The 12,508-nt window shown below is 39.5% G+C and overlaps 1 protein-coding gene across 1 annotated transcript in view; it reads left to right on the top strand.

Annotated features, from left to right (window-relative positions):
* Mastl (microtubule associated serine/threonine kinase like) overlaps positions 1-12,508 on the top strand; it is a 41,184-nt gene that overhangs the window by 21,819 nt on the left and 6,857 nt on the right. The window contains exons 8-9 of the mRNA XM_021193310.1: positions 2,052-3,134; positions 4,621-4,759. Coding sequence (XP_021048969.1) covers positions 2,052-3,134; positions 4,621-4,759 — 1,222 coding nt within the window. The remainder of the gene's footprint in view (positions 1-2,051; positions 3,135-4,620; positions 4,760-12,508) is intronic.

Raw genomic sequence — 12,508 nt, 5'->3', positions numbered from 1 at the left:
GGGAGGCAGAGGCAGGTGGATTTCTGAGTTCGAGGCCAGCCTGGTCTACAGAGTGAGTTCCAGAACAGCCAGGGCTATACAGAGAAACCCTGTCTTGAAAAACAAAAACAAAACAAAACAAAAACAATAGAGTAGTCAAACAGATAAAACAAGACATTTGCATCTTTTTCCTTTTAGACTTTGCTATAGATAGTATACGCTGTATAATAACCAGATTCTTCTAGAACTCTTATTTCATCTCCTTCATATTACAAAGATAATACTCTGTCAGTCTGTGTATAGCTCCCCTTCTTCCTCCCACTCAATGCTACACTGAGGAAGCATGACTGAGAGGACAGCAGACTAGAGCATAGGAAAGCTAAGATCATACAAGTGACAGTGGACCAGGAGGGACTCTGATAACACTATTGTGACCCCAAGGCTCATCAGTGCCTACCAGAAACACCAGTGAATTATAGTTCAGAAATCTTCCTTTTGCTTAGAACTAAGTGCTCCTCACTACCAAGTAAGTTAACGATAGTTAATACAGTCTGATGATGATACGTTAAAATAGATGTCATTAAGGCTGGGGTTGTGTCTTTTGGGGTAGTACTTATTTTGCATGATCCTAAAATTCAGTCTCCAACAATGCCAGGAAAACAAAAAGGCAGTATTGACACTGCAAAAGAGTCATGATACGAAAGTATTTTTTTTTAAGATTTATTTATTTATTTAGTGTATATGAGCACGCTGTAGCTGCTCAGATGGTTGTGAGCCTTCATGTTGTTGGTGGTAATTGAATTTTAGGATCTCTCCTCACTCCGGTTGGCCCCGCTCACTCAGTCCCTGCTCACTCCAGCCCCAAAGATTTATTTATTATTATAAATAGGTACACTGTTGCTGTCTTCAGACACCAGAAGAGGGCATTAGATCTCATTACAGGTGGTTGTGAGCCACCATGTGGTTGCTGGGATTTGAATGCAGGACCTTTGGGAGAGCAGTCACCAGCCCTATAAAAGTGTTCTTATAAAATCCTATAGGGTTAGAGAGAAGGTTCAGCAGTTAAGAGCACTGGCTACTCTTATACAACATATACAATATATTGTATATGCAATATATACAAAATTCTAAAACAAGTACCTTCAGATTTTTTTCAATTCAGTCTTCAAAAAAAGCATTTTGCTAGTCTGGTGTTGGTACGGTGCTTGCTTGGCAAGCGCAGTATTCTGGGATCAATCTCCAGCATCAAAAACTTGGGCCTAGTGGCCCATACTGTAATTCCATCAGAGTTCAAAGTCATCCTTGCTATGTGTTTATTTTATGTCAAGCCTGAGATACATGAGACTATCTCATAAAGAAAAGGAAGGTTGTGGGAGGCTGTGACTGGAGTGGGGGAGGGGCAGTGAGTGGAATGTAAAGTGAATAAGTAAAATAGTAATTTTAAAAAAGAAAAGCACTTTGGTTTTGATCCAGTGTCAACTGATCTTTTTGATAATTACTTTTTTATTAATGTATTTGTTTTTGTTCATTGTCACACTACCCGTGAGTTATATCCACAGCACCAACAATAGATTTCAATTCATATGTATTTCTGGTTTTATTTTATTGTTTATATAGTGAAACATGTTTACAATAGCTACTTTTAGTCAGTAATGTTTCAGTTAGTAGATTTTAGGCTCTTACATTTTGCCATTTTAAACAGAATCACCATGTCCCTATTGCAAAATAGATTATGTACTATATTTATAATATAAGCCTACCCCAAAATTTGAATGAATATATCATTAATTTTTTTTGTTGTTTAATATCATGTAGAATGTTATCAAAATAAGTATTGGAACATAATTTATTTAAATTGTAGGCAATGTTACATTTGGAACAGTTTAATTATAAGCAGTGTAGTATATAATAAGCTTATACTATAATTGCTTTTAATTCTTCTGTTTAATCTAAAAACTAGAAAAGGCAACATACTACTTCACTGGGTTACTTATCACATGTAGGCATTCATAGATTAGAAGCTTGGAAAGATCTAAGGTTTGTAACTGAAAATAGCATTTACCTCCTCTTAGAATACCCAATCATCAGGCCGTGCAGTGAGCTGGGATGCAGTTGAAATGTTGTATGCAAAATCTACAAGTGCCATCGAGACAAAAACAGAGCTGGAATTAGCACTTTCTCCCATTCATGACAGCAGTGCCATTCCCGCTGCTGGAAGCAACCAGGTGACCCTCCCTAGAAAATGCTTCAGGGAAATCTCTTGGGAAGCAAGGGACCCAGATATAAATAATGAGAACATGACCATTGACGAGGGACAGTCTGGTTTCTGTAAGTCCAGTCAGTGGTGTGTAAATTCTAGTGCTACATCTGAAGAACACCTTGGTAAAAGAAATTGTAAAAGAAATTTCCACTTGGTTGACTCCAGTCCTTGTCAGGAAATTATACAAAGTAAAAAAAACTGTACAGAGTATGAGGCCAATAAGGAAAGGCCAGGTACAGGCTTGACAGCTGAAGTCCAGAACCTGAAGCTATCAGGGTGTGAAAGTCAGCAACTTGACTATGCCATTGTCACCTATTTAACTGACAGACAAACCCCAGAAAAACTGCATATACCAACGATAGCAAAGAACCTTATGTCTGAACTAGATGAAGACTGCGAGCTGACCAGTAAAAAGGACTGCCTCAATTCTAATTCTGTATATTCTGATGAGGATAGAGCTCCTAAAACTATCTGTGTGGATTCTGATTCATCTTTTCCTGGAATGTCTATGATGGAAAGTTCACTGGAAATTCAGGCCTTAGAGCCAGATAAAAGCATCAGAGACTACTCTTTTGAAGAACCAAATACTGAAGATCTATTTATGTTACCAAAATGCCAAGAAAATTCCTTGCCAAAAGATGACTGCCATGCTTCTATCCAAGACAGTAACCAAATGTTAGCTCATCCTTCAAAGGTGCCCAAAACATTAACCTCTAAAATCAATGTTGTGGCTTTTCGAAGTTTTAACAGTCATATTAATGCATCTAATAATTCAGAACCATCCAAAATAAGCATAACTTCTTTAGATGCTATGGACATTTCCTGTGATTACAGTGGTTCATATCCCATGGCTGTGACCCCTACTGAGAAAGGAATGGACTATACTTCATATCAGGTACATTTCAATTTATTCTTAACAATATTAAAGTAGTAACCTATTAAGATACATGCTTGCCTCTCAGGTTATATGGTATTAATTATACAGTTTGATTCTCCTATAAATTGTTGAAATGTTTTCATGCATGAAAGTGAAGCTGATAGTAATATTTATTATTCTTTTTTTTTTTAAATATTTATTTATTTATTATATGTAAGTACACTGTAGCTGTCTTCAGACACTCCAGAAGAGGGCATCAGATTTCCTTATGGATGGTTGTGAGCCACCATGTGGTTGCTGGGATTTGAACTCAGGACCTTTGAAAGAGCAGTCAGTGCTCTTAACCACTGAGCCATCTCACCAGCCCATATTTATTATTCTTAATAGTTGTATAACTATGCTGTTCAAAGAAAATACATATTTCAATGATCTCAATATACTTTGATATGAAATTGAAGTTTACCTTAATATCCTCCAACAGCATATATATTTCAAATATTATTTGTCTTTATTTTCTATACTTATATAAACCAAAAATTGTATTTCTTTTATTCCTTTGGAAGGGCATTATAAAAAGATTGATTATGCTCCAAATTTAAGTTACAAGATTTCAGTTTTCCTTTAAGGGCTTAGATGTCCCTTAACCTCAGAACCTATTTTCCAAATGCCTGTAAGTGACAAAAGCCCCTGTCATACTGCTTTCAAAGGTTCTTGTTGGGGCTGGAGAGATGGCTCAGGGGTTAAGAGCACTAAGTGTTCTTCCAGAGGTCCTGAGTTCAATTCCCAGTGACCACATTGTGGCTCATAACTATCTGTAAATGGATTCTGTATTCATATAAATAATATAAGTAAATCTTTAAAAAAAATGGTTGGTGATAAGCAGCAATTACATTAAAACCTTTAAGGACTGCTTAGTACAAGAGATGAACAGTCATTTGCTCAGCCATACCTTTTCTTATTTGTATCAATCTAGGCTGTCGAGGGACTTCTCTTAGGTGGGATACCTCCTTAGAAACCTTTAATCCAAACTCTTCAGAGGCTAAAGCAAGGTGATGGTTTGCGGTCAGTGTGAGATATATAGTAAAACTACCTCAAAAGAATTTTGTTTTCTTTTACAGTCATATCTGAAACAATTGACATTATCTGAGCTATTGAATTTGATTACATAAGAACTTTTTTTTTTTTTTTGGTTTTTCGAGACAGGGCTTCTCTGTGTAGCCCTGGCTGTCCTGGAACTCACTTTGTAGACCAGACTGGCCTCAAATTTAGAAATTCGCCTTCCTCTGCCTCCCGAGTGCTGTGATTAAAGGCGTGCACCACCATGCCTGGCTTCATAAGAACCTTTTTATAATTATAACTAGCCTGAGTCTGCTTTTAAATCCCTGACCAAGGATTTGAATACATGTTCCATACCTAAAGAATGTTTGTTGTTACTGCTTCAATGCTTTTGTTCATTTAAAAGAAATTAACATATTTGTTGTCTCTGGAACTCTTAAATTAACAGACTCCAAATCAGGTCAAGTTGGGAACATCATACAGAACTCCAAAGAGTGTGAGAAGAGGGGCACCCCCAGTAGATGATGGACGAATTCTAGGAACTCCAGATTACCTGGCACCTGAGCTCTTACTGGGTACAGCCCATGGTAAGATATGCATTATGTGTCTTGGCTTTCATGTTTTTATCAGTGACTACATTACCCTTTTATATGAAATTTCTTTGATCTGTATTAAAATCCTGGAGACTACTCTTCTCATAAGTTGTCTTCTACCATCCATACTGTAGGCATGTGGGGTTTTTTGTTTATTTTTGCTGTTTGAAACCACATTTTTTTTTTTTTTTATAGACCTGGTTTTGATATTTAAAAGGAGCACATGGTACCTCTTCATCATGTAGCATTTACAGTGGGAAAAGGAAAAAGGAAACAACTTGGGGCTGTGGAGGTAGCCAGCCCAGTTAGTAAATGGGCAAACATAAGGACGCACATTAAAAATGAGGCATGAAATGGGAGAGTGGGAGTGGCATGCTGGCCAATGCCTATAATCTTAGCAGTGAGGAGACAAAGACAGGAGGATCCTGGGGGCCGGCTGGCCTGCCAGTCTTGCCAAATCAGTGAGTTCTAGGTTTAGTCAAGAGACTTTCTTTCAGAAAGTTAGGCAGAGACTGATAGAGGAAGATGCTCCACATGAACTTTTTGGCCTCTACATATGTGCACACACCTACTCATGTATATACAAAAATATGCATATATCACAACACATACACATTAAAAAAATATATATTCTCTGGGGATAGGAGAATAAACACTGTAAAGCATGTAGCCATTTCTCTTGTGTTCATTTACTTTTTGAGGCTGAAGATAAAAACTAAAGCCTTAAATGTGCTCTGGGCAAGTGTTCTACCACTGAACCACATCTGCAGATCCAATTGGGTTTGTTTGTTTTTTTGTTTTGTTTTGTTTTGTTTTTTTGTTTTTTGTTTTTTTTTGGAGGTTTTTTGGTTTTTGCCTTCTTTGATTCAGTCTCACTGACCCAGAGAAGCTCTGCCCTCAGTCTGGACTAAAGTGACTTTAAAGTTAGCCCCAAATTTCTGTTCACTCTTCAAAACTTAGCCTCATTTTCTAGTCACAGCAATGTAAAAAGCAACTAATGCAGCTATGAGTTATTAAATTTAAGTTTATTTATACTTTGGACTTGTAAAATATAAACTGCAACATAAGCACAGCCAAATATCCTAAATCCCAGGTACCGTGCAGTCTGGAGGTTGTACAAGCATCAACATAATTTTAAGACATTCCATCAGCCTTAAACCATGTATCTATTAGTAGTCACCACTACTTTCTCCTGCTCTCTCATCCTACCCCAGCTCCAGTCAGACACTGCTTCAAAACTTGACCTACTCTGTGTACTGTATACAGATAGAGTAATTATAGCAACAACAATACAACTCACCCTTATTTATGCTCACCAGAATGGTCAATCCAGAAGTGAACCAATCTTCAGGACAGTACATTAGAATAAATAAGACCTTACCTATCTCATTCTTCTTCCCTTTCTCTTTCAAAAAAAATTATTCTTCCTACATTCTGAAGTGAACTATATTCATCTGCCAGATTGATATCACAAAATACTACAAAGTGGCTCAAAATGCAGCAAAAATGTATGTTTCACAGATCTAAAATTTGAAGTCTAGAGTAGAGACTTTTAAAACGTGTGGAAAAAGCAAGCCTTCCATGATCTGCAAGCTTGTGATAGTTTCTTGGCCATCTTTGACACTATTTCTATCTCTTTATCTCTGGCTTATTTTGATATGTCATAATTTTTTAAACTTATGTATTAATTTCTTTTAATTTTTTTGTTGGCATACCAAGTGATGAGTTTCATCATGTATATGTGTAAGCATGCATGTATGTATGTATGTATGTATGTATGTATGTATGTAACACCATACTTGACTTAATATCCCTACTCACTGGACACTTTCCTCTACTCAAATAGTTTTGCTTCTGCTTTCAAGTCTGGTGTGTGTATACTTTTTTTTTTTTTTTTTTTTTTTTTTTTAAAAGGTTTTTTTTTTTTTTTTTTTTTTTTTTTTTGAGACAGGGTTTCCTCTGTGTAACCCTGGCTGTCCTGGAACTCACTTTGTAGACCAGGCTAACCTCAACTCAGAAATCTGCCTGCCTCTGCCTCCCAAGTGCTGGGATTAAAGGTGTATGCCACCACTGCCCAGCATGTGTATACTTTATATTATATTTATTTATTTATTTAGTATGTGCATATGTATATAATACAAGGGAAATTTTTGAACTCCAGATTCAGTGAGAAATCCTGTCTCAAAAAATAAGGTGGGGATCAATCAAGAAAGATATCAGTACTTTAGTTACTGTTCAATTGCTATGAAGAGACACCATGACTAAGGCAACTCTTATAAAAGGAAGCATTTAATTGGGGGCTTGCTTACAGTTTCAGAGACAGCCCATTATCATCATGGGGAACATGGTGGCAGGCAGGCAGGTACTAGAGCAGTAGCTGAGAGGTTGCTAAGCATCCTGATCATCCTTTGCTAGGATGAGAGGATGGGGTTTAGCTTAAGCTTTGAAACCTCAAAGCCTACCCCCTAGTGATACACTACCTCCAACAAAGCTACACCTCCTAATCCTTCTAACCCTTCTCAAACAGTTCCATGCATTCAAATTAACTAAGTATTCAAATATATAAGCATATGGGGGCCATTCTTATTCAACCATCACACCTAATGTTAACCTTTTATCTCCACATATACATGCACAGATGAGTGTATACACACACCATACGTGCATGCAGCACACACATAAAATAAATTAAATACAGGATCAATATTAAAGAAGAAAAGTATCAAGATGGTTTTCTTTGTCCTCTACAACTGAGACTTAGGATATCAAGCTCTAAAGTTATCAGGAGGAGGATCTGTGCCCAGCTCCATCCACCTCATTACTCAATGTGTGTCTACTGCCACCTAAACTTTTCTGCAGGCCATCTAGCCCTCCCCCATGCACATTGCCTCCCATCTCTCTTAGTCCTGGGGCTATGGCAGGTTGACTCTAGGCCCCCACCCAACTCAGTCCTACGTAGTAGGAAATAGACTTCTCTGTTCTCTCATTAATTGCATCAGAATCAATGTCTCATGGACCCTAACTGGACTGAAGGCTTGAAAGATCCTTGGGCTGGCTGGGCAGTGGTGACACACGCCTTTAATCCTAGCACTTGGGAGGCAGAGTCAGGTGTATCTCTGAGTTCGAGTCCAGCCTGGTCTACAGAGTGAGTTCCAGGACAGCCAGTGCTACACAGAGAAACCCTGTCTCGGGGGGTGGCCAGTCTCTTGGTCAGTGCTGCTGGCTTACCTTCTGAATAAGGCTTCTGTTTTCCTTCCCCTTGTAGAACTGTGTGGCTCAATGTATATGTTGCTTGCCCCATTTTACTGAATTGCCCTTCTGTTCTCAGCACCTCTCTTCTTTCAACTACCTAATCGCCTATGCTGTGATGCGTGACGCTCTCCCACTTCCTATTCATTGTTACTCTCATTCTTCTCTTTTACTACATCAAACAGGCAGCCTTTAAGCCTCCATATTCATAGCTGGCTTATTATAAAGACACCAGTCACTTTGAATTATGCCCTGAATAACCCTACTCTAATCCAAAATAACCTCATCTTAAGTAATTATATCTATAAATGACGTAGTACTTTTAGTGGAAGAGGTAAAATTTAACCCATGATATAAATGTGTCTTTAGTTTTTGGTTGTTGTTGATGGACTTGTGGATTTTAACCCAGGCATGTGCTCTACACCTGAATGTCAGTTACTTCCCTTCTCTCGGGCTTACGTTAGGATTTGATTTTTTTTTTTGTTTAGAAGGGGAGACGGGAAGATGGAATGAGCCCAAAAAGAATATACTGTGGAGGAAGGAGAGATAGTTCTGTGCTTAAACACTTGTTGGTCTTCCAGAGGAGCAGGGTTCAGTTCCCAGCACTCACACAAGGCTACTCAACAACTGCCTCTAGCTTCAACTCCAAAGAACTGAATGTCTTCTGGCCTCCAGGCACATGCATACACATGGCATTCACTTACACAGACACATAAATAAAAATAATAAAAAATAAACCTTAAAAAAACAAAAGTGACCCCATAGGAAGAAAGACCAGCTGTCTCAACTAACCCAGACCCCAGGGAGCTCCCAGAGACTGAGCCACCAACCTGAGGCATGCACAGGAAGGTCCAGAGCCCCTGGCACATATATAGTAGAGGTCTTCCTGGTCTGGCCTCAGTGGGAGAGGATGCACTTAATCGTTGAAACTTGAGGCCTCAGGGAAGAGTGAGGCCTGATTGGGGGGAGGGAGGAGCACCCTCTCAGAGGCAAGGGGGAAGAAGAATGGGATGAGAAATTTGGACAGGAGACTGAGGAGGACAACAACTGGAATGTAAAAAAATAAAATAATTTAAAAACCAAAAGCTCTACCTTTAATAAAGATATATGTACACGTCTGGGCTTACATGTACATATACACACCTGTGTGTTTACATACAACCTGGGAATCTGAACTTGGCTCCATGCTTTCTTCACAAGCACAGATGTTTCTTTGGTTTGGTTTTCATTTTTGTTTCTTTGAGAGGTATGTGGTGTTTTTTGTTTGTTTGTTTGTTTGTTTTTGGTTTTTCGAGACAGGGTTTCTCTGTACAGCCCTGGCTGTCCTGGAACTCACTCTGTAGACCAGGCTGGCCTCGAACTCAGAAGTCCGCCTGCCTCTGCCTCCCGAGTGCTGGGATTAAAGGCGTGCGCCACCACGCCCGGCTGGTATGTGGTGTTTTTGTTTTTGAGACATGGTCTAACTATGGTTTCCTGGTTGGCCTGGAACTCTCATATAGATCAGACTAGCCTTGACCTCCTGCGTCTGCCTACAGAAGGCTAGGATTAAAGTTCCTGATTCCTGACAAGCACTTACAGTGCACTGAACCATCTCTCCAGCCCAACAACTGTGTTAGTCTACTAGGCCAAATAACTGAGCTTCCTGATTGTAGTAAAAATGTTGGAGACCAAAGCCGAATTATGTTGAGTTACTTTTAATGCCTTTGAAAGCCATGTACTGCCCACTCCTATCTGATCTAACATCCTTGTGTCTATCATAGCCAGAATTATTCTCAGCAGATCACTGGCCTCCACCAGTCTAGAGCTAAGGATGTCAGCAGCATCTGAAGCCTGGAACTGCATTTCACCTGCTGTGGTACCCACGTTTAAGTGGGTCCCAGGGACTTAATTTATGTTCTCAAACTTCCATGCCAACTGCTTTTAGCCACAGAGTTGTATTGCTGAGCCTATTTATTTGAGGGTTTGTTTTGGGGGAATTTTGTTGGTTTTTGGTTTTTGGGTTTTTTTTCTTTTCTTTTTTTTAGATTTATTTATTTTATGTATATGAGTACTCAGATACACCAGAAGAGGGAATCGGATCCCATTACAGATGATTGTCACTCGGGTGACAACAGATGCTGGCGAAGATGTAGAGAAAGAGGAACACTCTTACATTGCTGGTGGGATTGCAAGCTGGTACAACCACTCTGGAAATCAGTTTTGCGGTCCTCAGAAAATTAGACATAGTGCTACCTGAGGACCTAGCTATACTACTCCTGGGCATATACCCAGAAGATGTTCCAACATGTAATAAGGACATATGCTCTACTATGTTCATAGCAGCCTTATTTATAATAGAAGTTGGAAAGAACCCAGATATCCCTCAACAGAGGAATGGATACAGAAAATGTGGTACATTTACACAATGGAGTACTACTCAGCTATTAAAAAACAATAAATTTATGAAATTCTTAGGCAGATGGATAGAAGTAGAGAATATGATCCTGAGTGAGGTAACCCAGTCACAAAAGAAAACACATGGTATGCACTCGCTGATATTAGCCCAGAAGCTCAGAATACCGAAGACACAATTCACAGACCACCTGAAACTCAAGAAGAAGGAAGACCAAAGTGTGGATACTTTGGTCCTTCTTAGAAGGGAGAACAAAATACCCGTGGGAGGAGCTACAGAGACAGAGTGTGGAGCAGAGACTGACTGCCCCACCTGAGGATCCATCCCAGATACAGTTACCAAACCCATACACTATTGTGGATGCCCACAAGTACTTGCTGACAGGAGTTCTGATATAGCTGTCTCCTGAGAGGCTCTGTCAGTGCCTTACAGATAAAGAGGTGGATGCTCGCAGCCAACCATTGAACTAAGGTCCCCAGTGGAGGAGCTAGAGAAAAGACTGAAGGATCTGAAGGGGTTTGCAACCCCATAGGAAGAATAACAATATCAACCAACCACACTCGCCCAGAGCTCCCAGGGACTAAACCACCAACCAAAGAGTATACATGGAGGGACCCATGGCTCCAGCCACATATGTAGCAGAGGACGAATTTGTCAGATATCAATGGGAGGAGAGGCCCTTGGTGAAGGCTCAATGCCCCAGTATAGGGGAATGCCAGGACAGGGAAGCAGGAGTTGGATGGGTTGATGAACAGGTGGAAGGGAGATGGGATAGAGGATTTTCAGAGGGGAAATGAGGAATGGGGATAACATTTGAAATGTAAATAAAGAAAAAATATTTTATGAACCCCCCAAAAAAGAATAATAACTAATGCCTTGCATTTAATGGATGATTAAATTATTAAAACATGTTTGTTTTTTTTTAATTAAATGCTTGTCTTAAATCAGTGTTCTATTGATGGGAAGAGACCATGACCAAAGCCACTCTTAGAAAAGAAAGCATCTAATTGGGCACTTCAATACAGTTTCAAAGGATCAGTCTATTATCATCATGATGGGAAGCATGGCAGCGGGCAGGCAGGCAGAGACAGTGCTAAAAAAGTAGAGAAGAGTAGATCCAGATTCACACGCAGCAGGAAGAGAGAGACTGCGCTTGGAATGGGCTTTGGAAACCTCGAAGCCCACCCTCAGTGACACACTTCTCCAACAAGGCCATACCTCCTAATCATTTTTTGTGGTGCAGCTTCTTGCTGACTTGCTATTCAAATCTACGAGCCATTGTCATTCAAACCACCACAGTGCTCAAATTTCTAAACTGCTTTTTGTTTGTTTTGTTTTATTTTTTGTTTGTTTTGGGGGGAGGTTGTTTTGTTTGTTTTTTGTTTGGTTGGTTGGGGGTTTTTTGTTTTTTCGAGACAGGGTTTCCTTGTGTAGCCCTGGCTGTCCTGGAACTCACTCTATAGACCAGGCTGGCTTTGAACTCAGAAATCCACCTGCCTCTGCCTCCCGAGTGCTGGGATTAAAGGCGTGCTTGGTTTGGTTTGGTTTGGTTTGGTTTGGTTTGGTTTGGTTTGGTTTGGTTTGGTTTGGTTTGATTTGGTTTGGTTTTAAACTGCTTTTTGTTAATCAAATTTAAAATGTACATTTTGAATAGTTTTAAAAGTTAAAGAACTAGCCTATATGTAGAAAAACTTACATAGTTTCTAGACTTTATCCTGTGTTAAACATATTTTTTTCATTGTTGAGGTCAATTATTTTTGCTACTAGGAAAGTAAATTTGTCACTCAACATTAATTCATTGCTGTTAAATAATATGTGTGAGATCAGCTAAGACAGTTTTTGCATAAAGACAGTACTGCATTTAGAGTCTGTGCAATTATTGTAACAGTGTGCTCATGTCCATTTCAGTGTGCTCATGCCCATTTCAGTGTGCTCATGCCCATTTCAGTGTGCTCATGCCCATTTCAGTGTGCTCATGCCCATTTCAGTGTGCAGGTCCATTTCAGTGTGCTCATGCCCATTTCAGTGTGCTCATGTCCATTTCAGTGTGCTCATGCCCATTTCAGTGTGCTCATGCCCATTTCAGTGTGCTCATGCCCATT

This window comes from Mus pahari, chromosome 3 (genome assembly GCF_900095145.1).
Source record: "Mus pahari chromosome 3, PAHARI_EIJ_v1.1, whole genome shotgun sequence".
Lineage (NCBI taxonomy): Eukaryota > Metazoa > Chordata > Mammalia > Rodentia > Muridae > Mus > Mus pahari.
Note: the sequence above shows the minus strand (reverse complement) of the source record. Positions and strands in the feature narration are given on the sequence as shown.